Source organism: Hemitrygon akajei, chromosome 13 (genome assembly GCF_048418815.1).
Source record: "Hemitrygon akajei chromosome 13, sHemAka1.3, whole genome shotgun sequence".
Lineage (NCBI taxonomy): Eukaryota > Metazoa > Chordata > Chondrichthyes > Myliobatiformes > Dasyatidae > Hemitrygon > Hemitrygon akajei.
The window spans coordinates 13388069-13415672 of record NC_133136.1 but is presented as its reverse complement, the minus strand read 5'-3'; the positions used below and the strand labels follow the sequence as shown (position 1 = coordinate 13415672).

Below are 27604 nucleotides of genomic sequence, written 5' to 3'. Positions count from 1 at the left end.
CTAAAGCTCATTTAGGTGAACAAAGGGTTGGGGGATGAATACTTTTACAAGGGACCATAATGCCACGAATGATAATTGTGAAGGAACAAAAATCTGGTAACGGTCAGTGAGCAGCCAGCTCCTGACCTGGGCAATGGAAGGATCAAGCAGCTGGGTCAAATGCCTCATCACTTTTGTGATTAATGTCATTTTATTAATCCTTCCAAAAATGGTAAGACTTATATCACTATAACAAATATTCAAAATTATGACAATAACAGAATTTTCATTGCATGATTTTATGACTTCAAAACATTGAGTAGCAATGGGAAAATTAGGCATGCAGATTCTAATTTTAGAGCAGACCAATTTGAGATAAATAAATAACTCAATTTGCGCAGTCTTCAAATGTAGATTTAGTTTAGGGCCATGAGATATGCTACAAATACTGCATATACAGGTATGTGTCGCTTAACGTCCACGAAACGTTCTGTGAAACTGGACGTTGTGCGAACATCATATTATATACTTTGCCTCTTGCTACTGCTATCACTAGGAGTGGTTTTGCTGCTTTTGGAAGCCATGATACACTCTTAGGTAATATTTTTGAAAGAAAATTAAACAGAGAGATAACACTACTATACTCAAGAGACACATGATACGTGAGATTGGTTATGTCCACTACGTCACGTTCTCCGATTGGGACTACGGACGTATATGCGATCGGACATGGTGCAAATGGACGTTAAGCGGCGCACACCTGTAGTGGTAGTCAGAGAGACTTCTTATTCCAATTTATATTTCCAAAAATAATTGTAATTATACTTCAGGAGCGAATTGAGAAGTCTGAAAAGAAACAATTACTATGTATAATTATGCAGGTAAAGTTGTGTATGTAACCGAAGAGGAAAAGAATGGACCATCCCAACTGAGCAAAAATCAAATTTGTGGACTGACCCACTAAAATCAACAAAGGTAATTGACAAAAGAGAGATGAAGATTCCCAATTTTTTTTAAAAGGTAGGTGAGAACATGGCAGATTTAGTGACTCTTTATCCTAAAAATAATGTGTCAGGCAAATATACTGGATCTTAAGGGATTTAGTGAAAGACAGAAATATGACAAATGGGTTGTCTAAACAGGCAAATGTAAGTCATCCATTTGGAACAAAAAATAATAAAACCAAATTTACTAAATGATAAAAAGTTTTAAACTCTGGCAGTTTGATGAAATGCTGAAGTATTGAAAAAATTAAAATTTCAAGGACTATTTCAAGGTCTGCTCTATTCTGGGGTATTATAAAAAATACCAATTGAATTTCAGCTTGGAGGACTTATATAAGAAAATTAAAGTCCTATAATACTTTGTTTAGACCACCTATTAACCTCTGAACAACTATAAGGCAACATACATGAGAGAGGACACTTGCGCCTTGGAGATCACGAGGAGCATTTGATGGCTCTGCGCCTGCACAGGCTGGAGTTTAGAAGAATGAGGGGGGATTTCATTGAAACTTTGCCATTGTTGGCATCCATCTGTCTTAAAGGACAATGGTGATGATGATCATCACCATGAGCCTGGGTGGAAGGAATGGAGATCCCCCTCTCGGACTCACCAAAGGAAAGGCTCGTGGAGCAATACATTCGGCACCAGCTTATTGAATATTAAAAGGCCCAGGTAGAATGGTGGGTGGTGGTGTGGAGCTACGTCTCTACCAAAGGAGGTGTAAGGTGCTCCTTCCCTCCGCTAGCCTGCAGGTCACCTTTGGGCAAGGTGTACCACCTGCTTAGCCCCCGACCAGGGTCACGTGAAGCCATGGGAGCAAGTGGTTGATGGTCATATGAGCAGCTGGTGCAGATCACAAATCCTGGTTATGTGGCCACCAATGGCAGGTTCACCGACTCTTCATCGACTGAAGAGTTTTGATCATGGCTGGGGTCACCCTTCTTGTGAAGATACTGCCCAGAAGAAGGCAATGGCAAACCACTTCTGTTAAAAAATTTGCCAAGAATAATCATGGTCATGGAAAGTCCATGATAATCCATGTCATATAACATGGCAGATAATGAACGAAGATAAAATGGAAGTAGAGAGAATGTTTCCATCCATTGGCGAGTTTAGAATGAGAGAGCAATGCCTCATAATATAAGGATGTCTCGTTAGATCAGAAATAAGGAGGAATTTCTTTAATCAGAGGGTGGTGAATCTGTGGAATTCATTGCCAAAGATGGCTGTGGAGGACAAATCATTGGGTATATTTAAAGCGGAGATTGACAGATTATATTTTAGCAAAATCATCAAAGGAGAAGACAAGAGAATGGGGTTGAGAGGGATAAGAAATCAGCCATGATGGTTGGCGGTGCAGACTCGCTGGACCGATTAGCCTAATTCTGCTTCTATGTCTTATTGTGTTTATTAAACTGATAGCAGGATGCAAAAGGTAGAATTATGAGGAGGGTTTTTGGAACACTGTTCAATGAATTTAGGAGGTTAACTGGTCCTATGATTGGCATTTTCAAAGCATTCGTGAGGAATAGTTGCTTTAAGTAGAGAGGAACTATTTCTGCAAGAGGAGAGAAGACTATTAAATTAAACAAACATTCACTTACTCGATATACTCCCTTTTGTTTTCATTGGTAACCACCATGTCTGAACCATTGGGTTTCAGATCCACTTGGTAGGTCTATGGAGGACAAGCCAAATGAGTGAAGCAGCACAACAGAGAGGCTGACAAGATGATGATACAGTACTCAAACAGAACACAGAAAACTACAATCAGTGTCATTCAGATTCACGAAACATGCATTGCATTTCATTCCTTTTAATGAAATGAATATTTATAAATAGTAATCATACAGCAAGATGATTTCTAGTAAAGAGAATGGGTACAATAAGACCATAAGATACAGGAGCTGAATTAGGCCATTCGACCCATCAAGTCTGCTCCACCATTCGAGCATGGTGGATTTTTTATTCCTATCAATCCATCAATCCCATTCTCCTCCTTTCACCTCGTAACCTTGGACGCCCTTATTAATCAAGATCCTATCAGCCTCCGCTTTATATACATATACCCAATGACTCAGCCTCCACAATTGTCTGTGGCAATGAGTTCAACAGATTCACCACCCTCTGGCTAAAGAAATTCTTCCTCATATCTGTTGTAAAGGGACGACCTTTCATTTTGAGACTGCACCCTCTGGTCAGAGACTCTCACACGATAGGAAACATCTTCCCCCACACACCAATCTTTCCAGTCTTTCAATATTCGATAGGTTTCTAGGATGACTGTAGGCTACCTTTTTAGGGAATTTTCATGACCGACAATCATCAAGATGAGCACAGATGTTCTGGGAGTGTATCACTCAAAATGCAAACTGTTCCTAGACAGCAGATGTGGCAAGACAGTTAAACTATCAAATATATGTTGTTACTGGGGGGTCTCATTGAAACCTACCAAATTGTTATATGGTTATATGTTATATATCAAAAGGTGTAGATCAGGCGTTCCCCAGCTTGTCCTCCCCACACCTGTTGATTCGCAGCAGCGGCCCGTGGCATTAAAAAGCTCAGGAACCCCTGATCTAGATACAGTGAACATGTATGTTTCCAACGGCAGATGAGTTTAGGCCTCCGAATAGAAATTAGCCCTTTTAGAACAGAGATTAGGATGAATTTCTTTAGCGATAGAATGGTGAATCTGTGAAATTCATTGCCACAGAGAACTGTGGCCATGTCATTTGGTATATTTAAAGTGGAGGTTGATAGGTTCTTGATCAAGGTTACAGGGAGAAGTCAGGAGAATGGGGGTGGAGAGGGATAATAAATCAGCCATGGTGGAATGGTGGAGCAGACTCCAAGGACTGAAAGGCCTAATTTTGCTCTTGTATCTTATGGTCTACATCATACTCCAGGTCAACTTTTCACAAGACAGGTCACTTCAGGGCATCAAAGGGTACGGAGTGAAAGCAGTTGAGTGGGGATGACTGGAAGAATTGGATCAGCCCATGATTGAATGGCGAAGCAGTCTTGATGGGCTGAATGGCCTACTTCTGCTCCTAAATCTTATGGTCTGATGGTCACTTCTCACAGATCATTACACATCACAACCCGTTAACTGGCTTATGCAATGAGACCCGGCTTGGAACTACCACCTCAGATCCCTGGCTCTCCAGTGCTGGATGCGGTGAGCAGATCTTGCTGGCCCACCATGTTTTGAGTTCAGCAGGGAGCACAAGATGGCAACTGGTTTTCTGGCAGCAGAGAGAAATGAGCTGCTTGTATGATAAGATGGACTCTTGGCCTCACAATCTACCTTGTTATGATCTTGCACTTTATCATTTCCCTGCACTGCACTCATTTGGCTGCTTTTACATGAGAGTCTACATCGTCATCGCTTTAACTTTTCTACCGCAATGCACTGTGTGATCTGTATGGACAGTAAGCAAGACAAGCTTTTCACTCTATCTTGGAACATGTGACATATGTAATTTTTCATTGATTCTACTATATTTCTTTGTTCTACTGTGAATGGCCACAAGCAAATGATTCTCAGGGTAGAATGTGGTGATAAATATGTACTTTGGTAATAAATTTACTATGAACTTTAAATAATAAACCCACTCCAGAACTTCCCTGGAGGGTTTCTTGACATAAGGCAAAACTCAGAACAACAGACACAAAATGCTGGAGGAACTCAGCAGGTCAGGCAGCGTCTATGGAGGGGAATAAATGTCAATGTTTCAGTTGAGACCCTTCATCAGGACTCAGAAGACAGTTTGTCTGCTGTCAAGGCTGATACTAAACACTAACAGCCTTTAAACATTCCTGATATTCAGAGATACACGGTCTATTAAAACTTCTGAAAATAATGAATATGTTTGAAAATAACTTAAGGTAATAATATGACTTAAAAAGATCTCTGTCACTCAAGCCCACATCCTAGACAGCAGATGTTGAAAAAGAGTTAAGCACACATCAGGATTTGTTTCTTTGCTTGAAGTTTGATACTTAAGCCAGGATTTCATTTTTACCAGCATCATTCAGCTTCCTAAAGCATCTGTACATTCAGACTCATTAAAATTTGATGGTATATTGTGAACAAATAAGTTTACCCATTTCAAATTTGGTTAATTGATATTGTTGAAGCTTTCAAAAAGTTGATGATTTATTAATATCATCATGATGACTCGCTTGAAATCTTGCATTCTTAAAATCTGAGAGGAGGCTAGATGCCCACTTACCTGCCCAAAATTTTCTTCATCTGTGCAGAATCTGAGATCCAGCTCTGTAGGGTCGTTTTCAAGAATCCATCTTAAAGAATTGAAATATTCACCATCCTAGAACAGAACAGAATAGGATTAAAAACTAAATGCAATAAGATTAAGACTGGCTTTAATTGTCACATATATAGTTAGTACTGCTGAGAAATCCTATATATAGCTAGGATGCCTAAGCCTGTTGCAGAGTACTGTAGTAAATTTGTGTATTGAACTGTACTGCTCCTGTCAGATCTACAAACTCACTCTCTGGTCCACGTTGACAAATACAGTACTGTGCAAACGTTCGAGGCACTCTAGCTATATATATTTTGCATAGTAAAATGCATCATTTGTGTCAATGACCATTCCAGTTCGAGGTTTGAGCTGGGGGATGCCATATAACTGATGAATGCAGTGACAGGCCTACATAGAGTGGACATTGTAGAGGATGTTTCCAATAGTGGGAGGATCGAGGAACTGAGTACAAGGATGTCACTTCATAAAGGAGATGAAGAGGAAGTCTTTAGTCAGAGAGTGGTGAATCTATGGAATTCATTATCACAGACGGCTGTAGAGGCCAAGTAATTAGGTATATTTAAAGTGGAGGTTAATAGGTTCTTGATTAGTAAGGGTGTCAAAGGATATGGGGAAAAGGCAGGAGAATGGGTTTGAGAGGGAAAATAGACCAGCCAGGATTGAATGATACAGTAGAATCGATGGGCCGAATGTCCATGTCCGATGGTATTTTGGTCTCAATCACTGTAAATGGATGTTCTCTGGCACTGGCCATTGCCACCCCCGGGAAAAAGGCTGTGGAAACTTGTTTTCTGGAAACAGCGGGAATTGAACCCGGATCGCCTCTACTGTAAAGCATTGTGCTAACTACTACACTACCTTGTCACTCCAAATCTACAAATGAATTATGCAGAGATAAACAAAGTAAAGAGTATAAATAAAATATTGTAGGCTAGGAAAAGTTAGGAATACTTAAAAAGGAAAATAAATACAATAGAAAGCAGGCCATTCAAAAATAGTGACTGATATAGAGACTGTAAATAAATTATACTGGATATTTATAAACTATACTATCAACTTAATATACTTAAATGATTAGTCTCCATGAATTGTGCATTGGAGAACTCTCAGTAATTAATTTCTTCTGCCATTAGATCTAATTCAATACTTTTTAATTAAAAATACCTCAAATATTACTAAAAAAATAAACTTTCAAACAGTCAGATGTCCTAAAACTTAAAAATCAGTTTTTAATATCAGAAGCCATCCAGGCTATCCATCAAAGATATGGAATTAAGCTTACTGGCGTGTTATCACATACTTATCGGTAGCATACTGCACAACACATGGCTGGAAGCAATCCAACACCAGGAGAAATGAGCAGAGAGAGAGAAAGAAAAATCAGGAGTAAGAGAATCTTGGGAATGAAAGGGTTAATGTCTTTGGCTCTGGGCCTGTACTCACTGGAGTTTAGAAGAACGGGGGTGGAGGGATTCTCATTGAAACTGATTAAATACAGAAAGGCCCAGAGAGAGTGAACGTGGACAGGATGTTTCCAATAGTGGGGAAGTCAAGGACTTGATGTCTCAGCTTCAGAGTAGGAGGATGTCTCATTAGAATAGAGATGAGGAGGAATATCTTTAGCCAGAGGATGGTGAATCTGTGGAATTCATTGCCACAGACAGCTGTGGAGGCCAAGTCATGGGGTATATTTAAAGCAAGGGTTGATAAATTCTTCATTAGTAATGGTGTAAAAAGTTTACAGGGAGAAGGCAGGATAATGGGGTTAAGAGGGATAATAAATCAGCCGTCATAGAATTGCAGTTCAGACTCAATGGGCCAAATGGCCTGTGCACTCCTGTGTCTAGTGGTGTTGTTGTGACATGGATACAGGGTTTAAAATTATATCAGTGTATAAATTTAGACAAAAATTAACAAGCAATTATGTGGTGTAATACATTCTGGGTTTATATGGATGTCTAATTTTCTTAGGGAGTAACTGGTATGTTGCTTTGGTACTCACCACGGACTCCATGTCTTTCAATGTGATCGATTTTCCCAACATCATCTTGTAAAATGGTCTGATGAAGAAGCCTGAAATGAGAACAAGAAGGATGGACTGGATGAGAACTCACAAGGTTATTAGGCTTCAATTTTAGTCGGTCATGAACAGGCGATACAGCTTTGAACAAACCTGCAAAGCTCAATTTTTGGGTTCTTCACTACAAGAAAAATAATAATGAAATTTGCATACCATGATTTGTAACGTGGCTGAAATATGTAAAGTTCTTCTTTTACCCCCATTTCTAGGTAATGCTGTAATGAACACATTATCCTATGGCCTCAATCACAGAAAATTCACATCACATACACACAAGAAAACCTGCAGGTGCTGGAAATCCAGAGCCACACAAAAAATGCTAGAGAAACTCAGCAATCAGATAGCATCCAAGGAGGGGAATGAAAAGTCAAAGTTTATTCCTCTACATAGATGCGGAATGACCTACTCAGTTCCTCCAGCATTTTGTGTCTTGCCTCACGTGAGATATCCTTGATATATAATTACGTGCATCCAATATGACTTTCTTTTGTTATTATTTATAAAACTTTTACTGACATAAAATTTTAACAGTTCCCTCTCCTAACTTTCCAAGAGTTGCCAGCACTTTGCGTCTTTATTTCAGGTTTTCAGTATTTACATATTTTTGGTTTTCAATCACGCATCATGTCCAATCACAAAACCTTGCAATTCTGCTAGCTTTCAACCATACCTGCTTGTCAGTATGTTAATTAGTGTCTTCTTCACACCTTCTATACACAAATCAGCAATAACATGATATAAAGCCAAATATTAATGACATAACAACATGGGGTGACATGTTAGCGTAGTGGTTAGCATGATGCTTTACAGCACCAGCGACCCAGGTTCAATTCCCAGCACCGTCTGTAAGAAGTCTGTAATTCTTCCGTGATCACGTGGGTTTCCTCCGGGTGGTCCGGTTTCTTCCTACAGTCCAAAGACCTACTGGTTAGTCTTATAGGTGAAGTCGGGTGGGTGGGAAAGGTAAAGGGCTGGAGAGGAAAGAATCTGTTAGGAGAGGAGAGTGGACCATAGGAGAAAAGGGAGGAAGAGTGGACCCAAGAAGGTGATAGGCTGGTGAGAAGAGGTAAAAAGTCAGAGTGGGGAATAGAGGGAGGGGAGGGGGAGGATATTTTTTATAGATGGAAAAATCAATATTAATATTATCAGGTCAGAGGTTACCCAGATGGAATATAAGGTGTTGCTCCTCCACCCTGAGGGTGTAGAGTTTTTTTTAGGAGTGCCACACATTGCATTCGGTGCTCAGCACCATACCTTTCAAAAGATGAAAAATTCTTGGAGAAAGTGCAGAAGAAGTTTACCAAAATAATTCAAGAAGAAAGGGTGTGGTATGTGGATTGACTCTACAGCTTGTTTGCTGTGGAAAAGGAAAGAATGTGAGGACATCTGACAGTGGTATTCAAAATGTGGGCGGCATAGTAACAAAACAGTTTGTAGTTGCTTTACAGTGCCAGGGATTATCGACCGGGGTTCGATTTCCACCGGTGGCTGTAAAGAATTTGTGCGTTCTTCTGTGACCACATGGGTTTTCCCTAGTGCTCAGGTTTCCTCCCACATTGCATAACTGTGCTAAAAGGACGTGATTGTATTCTGAGTCTGTCTTAGTCTACTATAGGAAACATCCACGTCCACCCTATCCAGGCCTTTCAATTTTCAGTAGGGTTCAATTAGATTCCCCCCCCCACCCCCATTCTTCTAAATTCCAGCAAGTACAGGCCTCAAACATCAAACGCTCCTCATACATTAACCCTTCCATTCCTGGAATATTTCTTGTGAAGCCGCTCTAGACCATCTCCAGTGCCAGCGCAGTTATGAAACAGTCACTATTATGATCATTACCAGCTTTTCAATGGTTAAATGGGTCAATTGAGTTGCACTTGTTCTGAAATAATATGAAACAATCTAACTTACCATCCAGAAGCTTGCCATGGTGAACAGCCATTCCGGCCACACGGCCAATGAACTTGAAGTAGGAAAGATGATCTTCATTACAAAGACCAGAATTTGGGTTAATCTGAAGTGTGTAATTATCTCTGAAAAGAATTTTAGAAAGAAGATAAAACTAAAACACTAAAGAAAACAATTAATTACTTTGTTAGGCTTAAGTAAAACTGAACAATTAATGATTGTTCATAGGCTTCTGACAAAACTTTAATTATATGAACTTAAGACCGGAATTGCTTGACTAGGATGAAATATGACCCATGAGAGTGTAAACATCAGCCATCTCAGTAACAATACAGCAATACGTTTGGAAGCCAGCATGCATGCAGCAAGCATTAATAAGATGCAAGTGAATAAACAACTGGCAAATGGGTGCCAGCTAGTGCAATGCTATTACAGCTCAGGACTTCGGAGCTTGGAGTTCTATTTCAACATTCTCTGTGAGGAGACTCTGTACATCCTCCACACAGATGCATGGGTTTGCCTCTGGTGCGCTAGTTTCCTCCCTTTGTCTGAAGACGTACAGAGTCATTGTAATTTATCCCAGGATTCGGTTAAGGTTAATCAGGGTTGTCAGGGATTGCTGGGGTGGTATGGCCTGAAGGGCCCGTAGGGCCTACACCTACACGGAAGGACCTAAATCCCTGAATTTTAAAAAAAAGTAGAAATTTTATGAATGGTAGGAAAAACAATAGCCAATTAATTTCAAGATCTTGATGCTTTTTATCCTGAATGTTGAGAGTGCTTTGACATCCAGCGGAAGAGTCAAACTGTGCTTGGGATTGATTTGAATGAATGTCATCCTTACCATTTTTAATTGCTTTTTAGAACTCATGGCTGCCTCTCAAAGTCCAACCCTACATCTCCATTGTGAGAAGTGTAAACGGGTAAGGCTGGCCAACAGGGCGCTGGTGACAATGGATACAATGGATTACAGAAGCATTGATGAACTCCAACCATGCCATCGAATTTGTACGATGGAGATGGGAGGTCATCAGTGTCCTAAGCTCCAATGGGAGCTGAGGGCCCAAGAAGGAGAGGAAGAAGAAGACACTGCCAATTTTCTAACAGGGTTCAAACATTCTGAGAATAGGGGCTTGCATCACACTAGCTCAGCTGACAACCATACTATCCTCACCACTGAACTATACTTCTGCAATTGCATGGTTCCTAATGTTCTGCCAGCATCACCTGCACACCCATCCCATGAGGGGTGGTGCAGTGCCACTGGCAACTGGAAAGCAGGCAGTAACCACAGAGTTCCTCTCTGGAGATTAGCACTCATTTTGAGAGAACTAGAATATACCCAATAAAGCACAGGAGGCAGAATTAGGCCATTCAGCCCATTGAGTCTGCTCCACCATTTCATCATGGCTGATCCACTTCCCACACAACTCCATTCCCCTGCCTTCCCCTATAACCTTTCATGCCCTGACTAGTCCAGAACCCGTCAACCTCCGCCTTAAATACAGCCCAAGACTTGTCCTCCACAGCTGCCTGTGGCATTGAATTCCACAGATTTAACCAGCTTCAGGCTAAAGAAATTCCTCCTCATCTCCACTCCAAATGGACGTCCCTTTATTCTGAAGTTGTACCCTCTGGTCCTAGACTCGCCTACTATAGGAAACTTGCTCTCCATGTACACTCTGTCGAAGCCTTTCAACATTTAATAAGTTTAAATGAGATCCCCCTCATTGCTAAATTCCAGAAAGTACAGGCCCAGAGCCTCCAAATGCTCCTCATGATAACCTTTCATTCCAGGAATCATTTTCATGAACCTCCTATATACCCTCTTCAATCTCAGCACATCATTTTTTAGATAAGGGGTCTAAAACTGCTCAGAATACGCCAAGTGCCTTATAAACTTCAGCATTATATCCTTGTAATATAAAAGCAAGAACGTAATGCCAAGGCTTTATAAGACATTGGTCAGACCGCACTTGGAGTATTGTGCATTGTGTTCTTTGCATTAACGAGTAGATGTACAGGTGTACTTAATAAAGTTGCTACAGTTTGAAAAAGGTTATTTTTCTACAGCTAACAAGACTCCCATACTTACGTGGCCGAATATTCAAAAAGCCCATAGTAAGGATTAAACATTTCCTTGGATAAAAGGAAGAACCATTCTCTTGCAACGCCTCCATAATCAAGTCCTTTCTCTGACTCAAATTCTATCCAAAGGCGAGCCTTCAGTACGTCTGGTCGCTTTAAGGACATGATCCGTCTGTATGATTCTTCTAGAATGTTTCCTCTATGCAGTTTCATTTCAAATCTATTGGGTATATCAGCCTGGAATAAAAAATAAACCAAACATCAGCAATGGAGTATCATTCTCCAAAACGCTCATTTCTCCTTCACTTGGAAAGATATTCAGTGGAGTAAAAGTCACTTAAAAGGACATGATACAGTGGATGTGGAGGGAATGTTTCCTATTGTGGGCAAGACAAACACAGCCTCAGGATAGAGGAATGTCTATTTATAATGGAGATGGGGAAGAATTTCTTTAGGCAGAAAGTGGTGAATCTGTGGAATTTGTTGCCAAAAGCAGCTGCGTAGGCCAAGTCACTGGGTATATTTAAGGCAGAGGTGGATAGATTCTTGATTGGTCAGGGCATGAAGGGATATGGAGAGAAGGCAGGAGATTGGGACCCAGACAGGAAATGGATCAGCCATGATAAAATGGCAGAGCAGACTCAATGGAACAAATGGCCTAATTCTGCTTGTTTATCTTATGATCTTATAGTCAATTTACATAATCAGAGATCCCCACAACCATGTCATGCTTTCTCCTCACTGCTGCCATCAAGTAAAAGGTACAAGAACCGGAGGACTCGCACCACTAGGTTCAAGACCCCTCAACCATCAGGCTCTTGAATAAAAGGGAATAACTACACTCACTTGGCCCATCATTGAAATTTTCTCATAACCAATGATCTTACTTTAAAAGACTCTTTATCTCATTATCTTATGTTCTTGTTATTTATTTATATTTACATTTGCACAGTTGGTTGTCTTCTGCACTCCGGTTGATTTTTCATTGATCCTGTTATAGTTACTATTATATAAATTTGCTGAGTATGCCCACAAGAAAATGAATCTCAGAGTTGTATATGTACTCTGATAATAAAATTTACTTTGAACTTTAACTGGTGCCTCTTTGGACTGTGAGAGTAAACCAGAGATCCCAGAGAAAACCGGTGTGCATAAGGAAGGGAAAGACGTACAAATCTCTTAGAGGATGCTGGAATTGAACTCCAAATCCAACGCCCCGAGCTGTAATAACATCACACTAACCCCTACGCTTCCATGGCAGAAATGGACGTACAGAGACTCCTGACAGAACGGTGCTGGAATTGAACTCTGAACTCCCGACACCCCGAGCTGTAATAGTGCTGTGCTAACCGTTACACTACTGTAGCGATGCCTTTCATTTCTGCCTATAAACTTACAAAATTATATGCAAACCGTTTTAAACTAAGAGAGAAGAAAGTGAAAATGGAGCATCTGAACATTATAATAGTTAAAATTTCCAGTAGACATGCATTGATCTGTATGAACAGTACACAATATAAGATTTTCAGCATACTTTTGTACATGTGACAATAATAAAATCTATTTACCAAATGTGATAAGTCATTTTAGAAGTTGAAGTTGTAGCATAAATTATAGGTTTTAAAACTTCCTGTGTCGATACCAATGATAAAATGCCAAGATTTTCCAACAAGATCTGGTCGTCCCACTATAGGAAGGATAGAAACATCGAAAATAGGTGCTGGAGTAGGCCATTTGGCCCTTCGAGCCTGCACCGCCATTCAGTATGATCATGGCTGATCATCCAACTCAGAACCCTGTACCTATTTTCTCTCCATACCCCCTGATCCCTTTAGCCACAAGGGCCATATCTAACTTCCTCTTAAATATAGCCAATGAACCGGCCTCAACTGTTTCCTGTGGCAGAGAATTCCACAGATTCACCACTCTCTGTGTGAAGAAGTTTTTCCTCATCTCGGTCTTAAAAGGCTTCCCCTTTATCCTTAAACTGTGACCCCTCGTTCTGGACTTCCCCAACATCGTAAACAATCTTCCTGCATCTAGCCCGTCCAATCCCTTTAGAATTTTATACGTTTTATACAATGCTGGGGCTTTGGAGAGAGTGTGGAAGAGCTTTACCAGGATGCTGCCTGATTTAGAGGGCATGTGCTGCTATGAGAGGCTGGACAAACTTGGATTATTTTCTCTGGAGCGGTGGAGGCTGAGGGGAGATTTGATAAAGGTTTACAAGATCATGAGTGGCATAGAGTGAACAGAGAGTATCTTTCGCTCAGTGTTGAAACCAGAAGGCATATTGAGAAGGGGCAGGTTCAAGAGGTTGTGAAGGGTAAGTTTATTAGCCAGAGAGTGGTGGATGCTTAGAATGTGCTGCCTGGTATGGTGGTAGAGGCAAATACATTAGAGGCTTTTAAGGAGCGTTTGGATTGGCACATGGATGTAAAAAAGTTGGAGGGATATGGACACTGTGTAGGTGGGAGGGATCAGTGTTTGGGTGCTTTTGATTTGCTCTTTAGTTGATTTGACATAACACTGTGGGTCAAATAGCCTGTTCCCGGGCTGTACTGTTCTATGTTCTAAAATCCAAATATTTCAACACTTTCTCACGTGTTTGTATTTTCTTATATACCAGGACTTGAAAGCACAGGTAAAAAGGAATCTGGAGAGCTTGAAACATCGGACCATGAAAAGGAAGCATTAAAGTTGGAAATCAGGTAATTACAAAATACTGGTGATTAGCTGTTAATTTTTAATTCTCCCTGTGAGATGTTGAACAGCTGACTTAATAGTAGAGAAGTCCGGTAACACTAGTTTCCTTTTAACATAATTAATTGGAAAAAAAAAGACAATGCACAAAATCCTTGCACTTCCGCATGGTGCGATCTATTGTTAGTCCATGTGCAATCTGAGTGTGTCGAGCTGGGCTGCACAGTGCCCTGGAACTGGTCATGGTGGAATGCTTGCTCTACTTACCGGCTTCTTCAGTTTTTTCCGGAAATAATCATACTTCTGCTTGAATTCTCGAGAATATGGCACAGCCTGTGAATAAACACATTCGGAAAGTTTCTTAAGTTTTAGATGTATGATGTTCTCCGCTGTCTGAAATGATCAGATCAACTATATAGGTTGAAGGCTCAGAAGAAATGGTTCTGATTAAGAGTGAACGTGTATCACATCCTGATATGTATTCACTATGTGTTACATAATTGGGTCATTTTTTCAACTAGCATTGACATTTGAAAGCAGTACTCTGGTCTACAAGATACTAAAGTAGCTTTACTTTGTTAAAATTAGACCAATACAAAACCGTAATCAGCCAAGCATCTGCTTACAGCATACGTTTCTTTGCTTTTTCATCAAGGATGACAGGACATAACAATATAAGCATTCCTGATGAAAGGTCTAGGCCTGAAACTTACTGACTTATTGCCCGTTACACCGCTGGCATTTAGGGCAGCAATGAAAGTCCTCAATCTCTGTCTGGATTGTACAATTTTTCATTGCTATTTCTGTATGTGCTTTTTGACGATCAGGGTTGTTAACCCTGAACTGAACCCCTGAACCTGGAGGACCAGTGGGCCACTCTTAGTCTGGCCTTTAAACTTTGACCTGTTTGGCATGGGTAACCCTACCAAGAGCCAAAGCACAAGGCCCTGACTCCAGCCGACATCGCTCTCTGGGTCACTGACGCAAGCAAGCCTCCAAACTCTGGTCCTCTTTATTCCTCTCCATTGATGTTGCCTGCCCTGCTGAGTTCCTCCAGAATTTTGTGTGTGTTGCATAAGAACAAAGCTGCCTCATTGAGAGAGTGAATGAGTAGCCCATCATGGGCACAAACAGCCTCCCCAGCATCGAGGACATCTTCAAAAGAAAATGCCTCAAGAAGGCAGTATCCATCATTAAGGACCACATCACCCAGAGACATGCCCTCTTCTCATTGCTAACATTAGACAAAAGGTACAGGAGACTGAAGACACACACTTCATGCTTTAGGAACAGCTTCTTTCCCACCACCATTCTGAATGGAGAATGAATTAACACATGAACACTAGCTTCACTTTTTTTGCTCTCTTTTTGCACTTTTTAAAAATATGGTTCTTATTGTAATTTGTAGCTTAGTTTGTACGAGAGAATGCAGATATTGGAATCTACATGGATTTTACAGGATTGCTTTTATATTTATAATGTTTTTTTAAAAATTCCACACTTTACTGCTTGTTCCCAGAAGAAATGCATGTGGTCACGGGGAGATCTGCTGAATGAACTCAGTGGGTGAAGCAGACAGAAAATGTCCACGTTTCGGGTCAAAACCCTAAAATTGGAATCTAATAATCTGTCTCAACAAATCTTAAAACCTGCATTCAAAATGCTGGGTGTGTCATTGATATAAGATATATTTGGAGAATTTGTAATATTATTTACATATCCAACTAATCAGAAATAAGCTTACTGAGACTCTGTATTTTTATCCAAGGCTGTAATTTTCACAGTAGAACATGGAAATGCACCAAAAATGAACTTCACAATGCCCAAGGAATCAGATATGTAATTTCTATTATTTTTAACATCTATGCAACGCCATACATTATTTCTATTTAGGAACATTCTTGATTGCTCGAACTCTCCTTCATAATATCACCATGTAAGCATTAGCTTCACTTGTGTACAAAAATAACAAAGCCGTTTTTAATCTATTCAATAATTTCCTGTGTACTTTTTAAAATTGAGCCTGAAAAGTCGACTGTTTACTCCTCTCCATAGATGCTGCCTGACGTGCTGATTCCCTCCAGCATCGTGTGTACGTGCGTGTATGTGTGTTTGTGTGTGTTACTCTGGATTTCCAGCATCAGGAATGATAGGCTGGATTGCGTGTGTCTGTACACTGCCAGGAGACTGTAACATCCATTGATGGACATTGTCACTTACGGTCTTGGAATATACATTTTTTTTGAGTGAATATGTTTCTTTGCTCGATATTTTGAATTATGTAGCTCACTACTGGAGACGGGTGGAGCTGAGGAGGGATGATAGTGCCTAACGGCAACTCCTTTGCTTGCATCTTCAGAAACAGCACTATTTCTACCTCTGTCATCTTTATTTTTCCCTTTCAGGGTTCTTTTGAAGACCCTGACCTGGAGTTACACGCAGGCTTCGGTTCTTTGCGGGAATGGGACCCGTTCTCGGGGTTCCAAAACCGGCCGCTATTCGACATGCCAAGGGTTTGGTCTGAAAGTCTCGATTCGTGTTCGGAAGCCTGAGATCTCGAGGTTCTGGAGACGGGTGGATCGAGGGTCGGTGTCACGTCAGGAGACTCGTGTGTTGTCAGGGAGGCCAGAAAATCTTTCGCTGTGGTCCTGAGGACCCGAGGTCTTTGCGATCTTTGGACACAGAGCTCGAAAAAAGCGACGAAATGGACTTTTAACATCATAAACCAGTGGGTTGTTGTTATGTCTCCCACTCGCTGTGAAAATGGGGGACACCTCCCTCTCCCTTGCCAGGGAGAGAGATAAGCTGTGGGTTGTCGAATTTCGGATGAAATGCAAAGCCTTTGGGGTAACTTTGGTCTGTGTCTTTGCTACTGCTTAGCACACGCTTGGGCTCGGTGATGGTACCAATGCATGTTTATTTTTGTTGGTGGGGGAGGGGGATCATTGCTCGCTGTTGCTTACGCATGGGAGGGGGGATCGGGGAGACTTTAGGGTTCTCACTGTTGTTCATTCTTTGGGACACTTCTCTGTTTTCGTGGATGTTTGCGAAGAAAAAGCATTTCAGGTTGTATATTGTATACATTTCTCTGACATTAAACCTGACCTTTGAACCTTTGAACTATTTTTGAATGTTTACTTGCTATTTTAAATGTTTTGCATCTTGGCCCCAGAGGAATGCTGTCTCATTCAGCTGTAAATATGTATGGTGTGAATAATAATTAAACTTGATTTGATTTGTTCTGCAGAATCTCTTGTGTTTATGATCTGCTGCATTTTCTGGGTAACATAGTGACGAAGGATCTTCACCTGAAATGGTGGCTCTCTATTCCTTCCTATGGATGCTGTCTGACCTACTGAGTTCCTCCAACATTTTGTTTGTGTGTGTTGCTCTGGATTTCCAGCATCTGCAGAATCTCAGATGTTAATTATTACTTTTTATTTTTTCATTCTGCTGTAAATCCATTGAGTTTCTTATCACATCAACTGTAAACAGATTTATTAAACTGCACAAACTGACCCCCTTGTAAAATAACTTATTCTTGGACTTCAAAGCTAAAATGAAGCATAAAGAAAAATACTAAAATTGAGTTTTTCCATTGTTGGTATATATCTAAGATTGTTAGAGGAATGAAATACAGTTACACTTCCATTGAAGTTTGCGTCATACAAAGATTCCTAAAATGTAGGTTTGCCCAAATAAATATTTGGCACAACATCTTTCTGTGGAAGGGAGGAATGCGTAAGCAAGAAATAAAATGCAGGGTCATGGGTTGAAAATATAAAGTTGCAAAAAAATGTAACTGTTAACATCCCAGAGCTGGGAGGTTTTGACTGTACACTTACTGGACCAGTGATGGCTGGATTCTGCAATCTTGGGTCCTCCCATTGTGTGATTTTGGTATCTATGGGAAGAAACAGAAGATTAATTTAGATTAAGCTACAGTGACTGAAATTAATGTTAAATTTGAAATTATTGCATATCATTCTTTAGATTTGTGTTACTAGGACAACCTGGTATCGAAATGCCAATGACTTTGAACAGAAATTCCTACAAAAAGTAGTGGATATGGCCCAGTCCAAAATGGGTAAAGCCCTTCCCATTATTGAGCATGAAAAGCAGCATATATCATCAGGGACACACCACCCAGGACATACTCTCTTCTCGCTGCTGCCATCAGGAAGAAGGTACAGGAGTCTCCGGACTCACACCACCAGGTTCAGGAACAGTTATTACCTTCAACCATCAGGCTCTTGAACCAGAGGATAACTTCATTCAATTCCACTTGCCCCATCATTGAAATGTTCTCACAATCTGTGGACTCACTTTTAAAGAATCCTCATCTCATGTTCTTGATTATTTATTATTATTATTTCTTTTTGTTTTTGCAGTTTGTTGTCTCTTGCACAATGGTTGAATGACCAAGCTGATGTGGTCTTTCACTGATTCTGTAATGGTTATTATTCTATAATGGATCATTGAGTATGCCCACAAGAAAATGAATATCAAAGTTGTATATGGTGACATATACGTACTTTGATAATACATTTACTTTGAACTTTGAACCTGAGGATGAAATGCTGAAGATTTAAGATATGTCATTACTAAATCTCATCTTATGAACTACTTTTTCAAATTATTATTCAGGATATAAAATGGGCACAGTACTGTTAGCATATTAAAATGGCATAATCCACTTAGCTGCTTCTATCTCTCCTTAATACAATTCTTTCTCATTTAAGCAAGAGATGTTAGAAAATTCACTGTCTGTGTATACAGGCAGTCCCCGGGTTACGTATGAGTTCCGTTCCCGAGTCTGTCTTTAAGTCGGATTTGTACGTACGTCGGAACAAGTACATCCGGTATTCTTTAGCATCAGTTAGTCAAACGTTTGTCTTAGTATATAGTATATATTTTACCTTTCTATACATATAAAACACTTAAGAAACATATGTAGTCCAATAATTAAACCACTGCATTGCTTAGTAATAATTGTAGCTTTCATCGGGGCAGGGCCTTTCACATTTTCCATTATTCTCACTTTATCCGTTATCCTTTAAAATTGTTCCGATTGTTGATCAACTGTAGCCTAACGCTTTTCCAATGACCGAAGGCATTTCACCTCTTTCCAAATGCTTTATTATTTCCACTTTATTTTCAATCGCGATTGCTTCCCGTCAATGGAACAGAAACACTGTGGGCGGCGGGTCCCAACCTGTGCCGGCTCCCGAGGTCCGCTGGGTCCTAAGGACCACAGCACTAAGACAGGTTAAATGGGACAAGTGGGGGCTGTGCTGGGTTTGGGTATTTGATCCTCCACAATATTCCATGTGGGAATTTAAACTGAAGGTTGCAGTTTTTTTTTTACGAGGTCGAGTTGCAAGCTCGACATCAACCCCACATGGATGGTATGGGAGTCACTGGATCGACATCAACCCAGCACGGGAGCGGTCTGTCACTAAATCGAACTCGGGAACCTCCGTTCTCTAGCCCGGCGCTGATCTCACTGTGCCACCAGCCGACCGGAATGGGGGGGGGGGGGGGGGGGGTCAGGGTGAATCTTAATAAGAAAAATTTAAGCCAAATACAAAGTTAAACACTCAACACAATGTCAATGGCAACGACTTAAAATGGCGGACAGCGTCGCGATCCGACTTAAAATGGCAGACGGCGTTCTCCTTCCTCGGTTCGTAAGTACAAGTTGTCCGTAATTTAGACGTTCGTAACTCGGGGACTACCCGTAATTAGAATAAAACTAGAAAAAGATCTTCTGTCTCAAAGGCAACAAAGGATGTGAAATAAATCCTAGAGGTGGCCAAATCCTAAGAAAAGTCTTTTTATAAGGAGATAGAAAATGCAGCATTAACATTGTCGCAAAACAACTTAAGTCAACTCATTTGACCGAAACACATGCACAGAAAGATCTTTGGTCAGTCCGCTACAACATTGCTCTAAGAATTAACAACTTCAGTTTGCACAAACACATGAACAGTAACAGAAAGGGAGCCCATGACTTCTGATAAAACATTTATTACACATTTTGATTTAAGACAATTCAAAAAAAAAACTGCAGGAACGTAATTGCAGAGTGGTAGCCAACCACCCAATAGCCTCTGTCTTTGACATAATGCTCTCAGGCACCAAATAGTTAGAGCCTCAGTCGTATCTTTCAACAGTCCACCTATAACATTCTCGCAATGCAGTGTAGCTACTGAGATTCTCCAAAATGTAGCCAGCTGAAAATGAAAATCATTGGCAAACTGGGTAGGTATAAAAAGTTAAATAGGAAAATTACATCACGGTCTGGGAACACTAATATCTAAGACCTGAAAAGCCTACAAGCCAGTCCGTCACAGACAAAACCCTCCCCACAATGAGTACATTTACCAGGGAATGCCGCCACAAGAAAGCAGCGTTCATCATCAGGGAACCCTGGTATCCAGGCCACGGCCTCTTCCATCAGAGGCAGAGGAGCATTGGATCCCACACCACCAGGTTTAGGAACGTCACTATCCTTCAACCATCAGGCTCCTGAACATTTGTCTTGTGGTGAACTACATATACCTGTCTGGACACGCCCCCCCCCCCCCCCCCACTGACGGCTCCTGTGGCTCCTCCCACAGACCCCTGTATAAAGGCGATTGGAGACACCTCCCCGGCCTCAGTCTCCAGGATGTAGCGTGGTGGTCAATTGCTGCTTGTTCTTTCTTCCAGCCAATAAAAGCCTATGTCTCGCCTCACGTCTCCGAGAGTTATTGATGGTGCATCAATTTTATTGGCTGGAAGTTTTAAAACATGGGAAGTATTTTACATCCGGAAAAATTAGACTTGGACCCCCAAGCCCCAGAAGCAGCTCTTGCCTTTGAACTCTGGCTTGCATGCTTCCAATCATACTTGGAAGCGATTCCAGTGACTGAGCCTGCCACAATGTACAAAATCCTACTATCCAAAGTAAGTCCGAAAGTATTCTCCCTTATCAGGGACCTGCTGACCTACCAAAGGGCACTGGACGCCATCAAAAGACAGTACCTGCGGCCGGTGAACACCGTCTACGCAAGACATCGCTTAGCGACGCGGCGACAGTGAACCGACGAGTCGAGCGCTGAGTTTCTCCGAGCCCTACAGACACTCGTGTGAGTTTGCGACTGCAAAGGACTGACAGCGGAACAACATGTGGAGCTGCTAGTACGAGACGATTTCGTTACGGGGATCAGGTCAGTGTACGTGCGCCAGCGGCTGCTGGAAAATGCCGATCTTACCTTACGCTCGGCGATCGAGATGGCCGACACGCTGGAGGCTGCTCTGCACAACGCTGACGCTGTCCAGCCGCGCGATCCCCCGCCAGTTCCGTGGACACTGCAGACCCCACCGCCGCCGGTTCCCGCGAGTGAATTTGCCAACGCCGCTGCCAGTCGCGAGTCCACGAACTCCCCGAAACCGACCACAGCTGCTGCCGGTCGCAAGTCCGCGCAGTGTTACTTCTGCGGACTCGAAAAGCACCCCCGAAAACGCTGCCCGGCCCGAGAAGCTACCTGCTCCAGCTGCGGAAAGAAGGGCCATTTCGCCAAGGTCTGTAAGTCGGAACCATGAGTGGGGTCGGGCAGCGCTGCGTGTGAGGCATGGGGGTTGCCATCTTGCCTGCCCGCCTCGTGCGAGGCATGGGGGCCGCCATCTTGCTTGCCCGCCTTGTGCGAGACATGGGGGCGGCCATCTTTGTCGGCGCCACCTTGCCCCGCCCCCGACCCATCGGTGCTTACCAGGCACCAAGACGGCGGTTCAACTCTGGCCTCCGTAACCCTCGACCAAAGTGCCCCACACCAGCTTGCAAGGTCAATGATGGACATCCTGGTGGAGGGGCACAGGACTAGCTGCCTGTTTGACACGGGCAGCACTGAGAGTTTTATTGACCCGGACACGGTGCAACGCTGCGGACTCGTGACACAGCCGGTAAGCCAGAGGGTCACCATGGCTTCTGGGTCACATTCCACAGACATTCGGGTGGGTTGTGTAGTGACATTGGTGGTGCAGGGCACAGAATATCGGGACCTTGCGTTACTGGTCATGCCTTAACTGTGTGCGCCTGTGCTATTGGGGCTGAACCTCCAGAGCCACCTCGAAAGTGTGACTGGCATATGACGGGCCCCTCCCACCAATCACTGTCAGGAATCCTCAGTTTTGTGGGACTTCGTTATATACCCCGCTACTGACCACACACACACACCGACCCACACATCCCACCCAGCACCATGCCGACAGCCGCGCTACTGACAGCACTTGCAGCCTCTCCACCCTCAAGATCCCTCCCCCACCGCTGTTTGCCAACCTGACCCCCGACTGTAAACCGGTGGCAACTAAAAGCAGGAGGTACAGCGCGGGGGACAGGGCCTTCATTCAGTCAGAGGTGCAGCGGCTGTTCAGGGAGGGGATCATTGAGCCAAGCACAAGCCCTTGGAGGGCCCAGGTGGTCATTGTTCGGACTGGGCAGAAAAATAGGATGGTCGTGGACTATAGCCAGACCATCAATAGGTTCACGCAGCTTGACGCGTACCCCCTACCCCGCATCGCGGATATGGTCAACCAGATAGCTCAGTACAAGGTGTACTCGACAATAGATCTGAAATCCGCTTATCACCAGCTCCCCATCCGCCCAGAGGACCGCCCCTACACCGCCTTCGAGGCGGGCGGCAGGCTCTATCACTTCCTGCGCGTCCCCTTTGGTGTCACAAATGGTGTCTCGGTCTTCCAGAGGGAAATGGACCGGATGGTGGACCAGCGCCAACTGAAGGCCATATTTCCCTATCTGGATAACATCACCATCTGTGGTCGCGACTGGCCGGATCACAACACCAACCTCCAACGATTTTTCCAAGTGGCCAAAGCCCTGAACCTTACTTATAACAGGGACAAGTGTGTGTTCGGAACCACCCGACTCACTATCCTTGGGTATGTCGTGGAAAACGGGGTCATTGGCCCTGATCCCGACCGTATGTGCCGCCTGTTAGAACTCCCTCTTCCCACCACCCTCAGAGCCCTCAGACGGTGCCTGGGCTTCTTTTCCTATTACGCCCAATGGGTCCCTCACTGCACAGACAAGGCCCGCCCCCTGGTCAAGTCCACCACTTTTCCCCTCTCAGCCGAGGCCCGCGCGGCCTTCAGCCGCATTAAAGGGGACATTGCCAAAGCAACGATGCATGCGGTGGACGAGACCATTCCCTTCCAAGTAGAGAGTGACGCCTCCGACTTCGCGCAGGCTGCTACCCTCAATCAGGCAGGCAGGCCAGTAGCATTCTTCTCTCGTACCCTTCAAGGCCCTGAAATTCGGCACTCCGCGGTGGAGAAAGAAGCCCAGGCCATAGTGGAAGCTATTAGGCACTGGAGGCACTATCTCGCCGGCAAAAGGTTCACCTTGCTGACCGACCAACGCTCAGTTGCGTTCATGTTCAGCAACCAACAGCGGGGCAAAATCAAAAATGATAAAATTTTGCGGTGGAGAATAGAACTCTTCACCTACAACTATGATATCCTGTACCGGCCTGGAAGGCTCCATGAGCCCCCTGATGCCCTATCCCGGGGAGCGTGTGCCAGCGCACAGCTCGACCAGCTATAGGCCCTCCATGCAGATCTTTGCCACCCAGGGGTCACCCGATTTTACCATTTCGTGGAAGCCCGGAATCTGCCTTACTCCCTTGAGGACATCAGGACGATGACCAGGGACTGCCAAGTCTGCGCTGAGTGCAAACCGTACTTCTACCATCCTGAAAAGGCGCAACTTATCAAGGCCACCCGCCCCCTTGAGCGACTGAGTGTTGACTTTAAGGGCCCCCTTCCCTCCACTGACCGCAATGTCTACTTTCTCAACATTATCGACGAGTACTCGTGGTTCCCCTTTGCCATCCCCTGCCCCGACACCACTGCCACGTCCGTCATAAAAGCCCTGCGCCAGCTCTTCACTCTGTTCGGATATCCCTGCTATATCCACAGTGATAGAGGGTCCTCCTTTATGAGTGACGAGCTGCGCCAGTACCTGCTGGCTAGGGGCAGTGCTACTAGTAGGACCACGAGCTATAATCAGGTGGAGAGGGAGAATGCCACAGTGTGGAAGGCCACACTTTTAGCCCTTAAGTCAAAAGGGTTGCCGGTCTCTTGATGGCAGGAGGTCCTCCCCGAGGCACTCCACTCTATCCGCTCCCTGTTATGTACGTCCACCAATGCCACCCCTCATGAGCGCCTATTTTCTTTTCCCAGGAAGTCTGCCACTGGGACCACCCTACCGGCTTGGCTGACATCCCCAGGGCCAGTGCTGCTCCGGAAACATGCGAGGAGCAATAAATACTCCCCGCTGGTCAAGAGGGTTCACCTTCTACATGCGAACCCCCAGTATGCCTACGTGGTCTTACCTGATGGGCGGGAGGACACGGTCTCCGTCCGCGACCTGGCACCCGCAGGAGCAGCAGACCACTACCCCAAACACTCCACGGTAACTATGAACCCTGTACCCGAGGTGACACCGTGCACACCGAGCCCTACACAGACTCCTCACGACACTCCCATACCGGGTGTCTCGCACACGCATGAGGGATCACTGACGCCTAGTGGGCTGACACCTCTAGTCAGGCCGGAACCAGCACAACCACCGTCTCCGGTGCAATCACCACCGGCACCTGTGCAATCACCACCTCCGGCATCTGTGCAATCACAGCCGGTGCTACGTAGATCGCAGCGACAGATTCGACCACCTGATAGACTTAACCTGTAAATATACTTGTAAGAAACTTCGCCCCATGGGGACTCTCTTTTAAAACAAAGGGGGGGTGAATGTGGTGAACTACATATACCTGTCTGGACACGCCCCCCCCGCTGACTGCTCCTGTGGCTCCTCCCACTGACCGTGGCTCCTCCCACGGACCCCGGTATAAAGGCGATTGGAGACACCGCCCCGGCCTCAGTCTCCAGGATGCAGTGTGGTGGTCAATTGCTGCTTGTTCTTTCTTCCAGCCAATAAAAGCCTATATCTCGCCTCTCGTCTCCGAGAGTTATTGATGGTGCATCACGTCTTGAACTGATTCCACAAACTATGGACTCACTTTCAAGGATTCTACAACCCTTGTTCTCAGCATTACTCTGTTTACTTTTTTTTGTATTTGCACAGTTCGTCTTCTTTTGTTTGTCAGTCTTTGTTTATGTGTAGCTTTTTATTGATTCTATTGGATTTCTTCGTTCTATCGTGAATCCCTGCAAGAGAATGAATCTCAGGGTAATGTGTAGTGACACATACGCACTTTGGCATTAAAATTACTTTGAACATTGAAGCTGCGGCTTGCAACTGGCTCCAAAATACAGACCGTTTGTCTTAGTTGGAAAGGAACACCATTTTTCAGCAGAGATTTCTGTCATACTCCATTTATTTCATAGCCTGGCCTGCTGAGTTTCTCCAGCATTTGTGTTGGTTCCTCCATTAACGTTTCTTTTATTTATCTGTTCAATGCCGTTAGAATAGTTATGTATAGTTTATCAGAGTTAACTTTGTGTACACCTAGATTCTTCTGAACACAATTCTCATCTACTTTCAAACTCAAAGTGGATGATCCACTTCCCCACCACATTATATTCCATCTGCTGCGTCCGTGCTCAGTTACTTATCCTCCTTTCCTGTTTTTCCCCATCTGTTCTAAGTTAACTACCTTAGAATATTTAATTCTCAACCTTAGCCAGTTTGAAATGACAATGGTTAATAAATGAAACTCATATTTTTCCATCTGCCTGAAGTGACTGGTTTTAAGGCACCAATAACACTGGACAACAAAGATTTTGCTTCCTGAATACTTTTGGGTGTATCTTATGGATTTTGGCTGCTGATCATGAAAATTGCCATAAAATTTCCCTATCACAACACTTTTTTTTCAAAATCGCCTATGTTTGTTATTTCAATTCATCAGGTCAACAATGACTGGCAATTTTTTTTTAGAACTTTTGGTGGGACCACAGAAAATCGCACAGACGGCATTCAAGGATGTTGTTGAAGATTTTCTTGGCAACTACAGAGCACCGAACCACATGCAGCTGGTTGACAATATGCTTCAAGCATGCAAAATCATTTTCTGCGTTCCCATTTAGACTCCCTCCCTACAAATCTTGGCGCTGTCAGTGACAAGCATGGTGAAAGGTTCCACCAGGACATTGCGCTCATGGAGAAACGATTTCAGGGCAACTGGAGTCTATCAATGCTGCTGATTATTATTGGACACTTCAGCAAGAAGCCTCAGACACTGAGTACAAATGAAAATCATCAACAAAACATTTTTAGCTGAGTTGAACTATTGTAAAGCATCAGCATCATTATGCAATTACGTGCATTATATTAAAAAAAAAGGTAATTTCTTGTTTCTCCAAATTCCTACATGATACAAGTAGTCTAACATATTTGTATTCAGCTTCAAGTGGTCTATAATACACAAAAAAAATTCCAAGGAAGTAAGACTTTCAAAAAAATTTGTTGTCCACTGTAACCTACCTTTGCACCTTCTCCTGTCAATAGAGACAGTTCCACTGGGCATCACACTTGAAGTCCAAGCGCTGGACTTAGTTGACAGAAGCTATTTGAAATGCACATCATTGGGAGCATATAATAGGTAGTGACAGCTTATCCCTTAGCGATAACAACCTTAAGAAACCAAGGATTCTGTGCTTCAGGCAGATGGGGCTTGTCAGCCGTATCTGGCATCTCATCAAGGAGAAGGAAAACTCTGATCTCAAACCTCCACTGCTTTGCGGCTATACCCACTCATAGGGAAGGCTTTACGAGTAAACCCTGAGGAAAAAATCCAGAGCTGGAGAACCCAAGGCAGTCCTAAGTTGAGTTTAATGCTAGCAACTCCTGCGATGCTGCTGGTGCCAAATTGTATTGGTCTCTACTGTTCCTTTGGATTCATTATAGGGGAGCCTGCTACATGGACAACAGCTTGCTCTTCAGATCATACTGCCCTGGCTTGCATATCATGTAGACAGCTAGGACGCAATGCCCATAGATGACCTTGACTGATAGATGGCCTTGTATTTTTCCATAAAGTTACCTATTTTGTCATGAATACTGCTTACTTTCCGGTAAGTTTTGTATTTTTACTATTTTTGCCTTTCCTGACAATAACACAATGAATAGGCATCAGTTTGAATGTTGTCCATTCCTGGAAAAATTGACAAATAACCCATTTTGGAACCCTGCATGATCACCAGTTTGAAGTCTTGTTAGTCAATTCTCCAGGACGCTGGTCATGCCCCATTCAATCGAACAAAACGTTTACTCTTCCCCCAGTGCATTGAAATGAAATATTTGTGTTAACAACCAACACATCCGAGGAAAGTAGCATGCCCACAATGCTCAGCAGAATGACACAGAACACACTCCTGCTCACCACTCATGAACATACACAGTCCTCTAATCCTAGGACAGGTCATCTTCTTCGCCTCCAGCCTCAGATGGACTCGACCCAGCTTATTAGCATCTTGGGTAGTGATTATCCACTTCCTGATTTAGTTTTTTTTAAAATTTGGC

At 43.2% G+C, this 27604-nt stretch overlaps 1 protein-coding gene across 18 annotated transcripts in view; it reads right to left on the bottom strand.

Moving 5' to 3' along the window:
• Positions 1–27604, bottom strand: part of nedd4l (NEDD4 like E3 ubiquitin protein ligase) — a 418746-nt gene that overhangs the window by 28582 nt on the left and 362560 nt on the right. For all 18 annotated transcript variants that reach the window (XM_073064158.1, XM_073064157.1, XM_073064163.1 and 15 more), the window contains 7 exons: positions 17901–17959; positions 14323–14388; positions 11360–11589; positions 9268–9389; positions 7279–7349; positions 5223–5318; positions 2589–2662 (listed from right to left, as the gene is read on the bottom strand). In XM_073064158.1, the coding sequence (XP_072920259.1) occupies positions 2589–2662; positions 5223–5318; positions 7279–7349; positions 9268–9389; positions 11360–11589; positions 14323–14388; positions 17901–17959 (718 nt within the window). The remainder of the gene's footprint in view (positions 1–2588; positions 2663–5222; positions 5319–7278; positions 7350–9267; positions 9390–11359; positions 11590–14322; positions 14389–17900; positions 17960–27604) is intronic.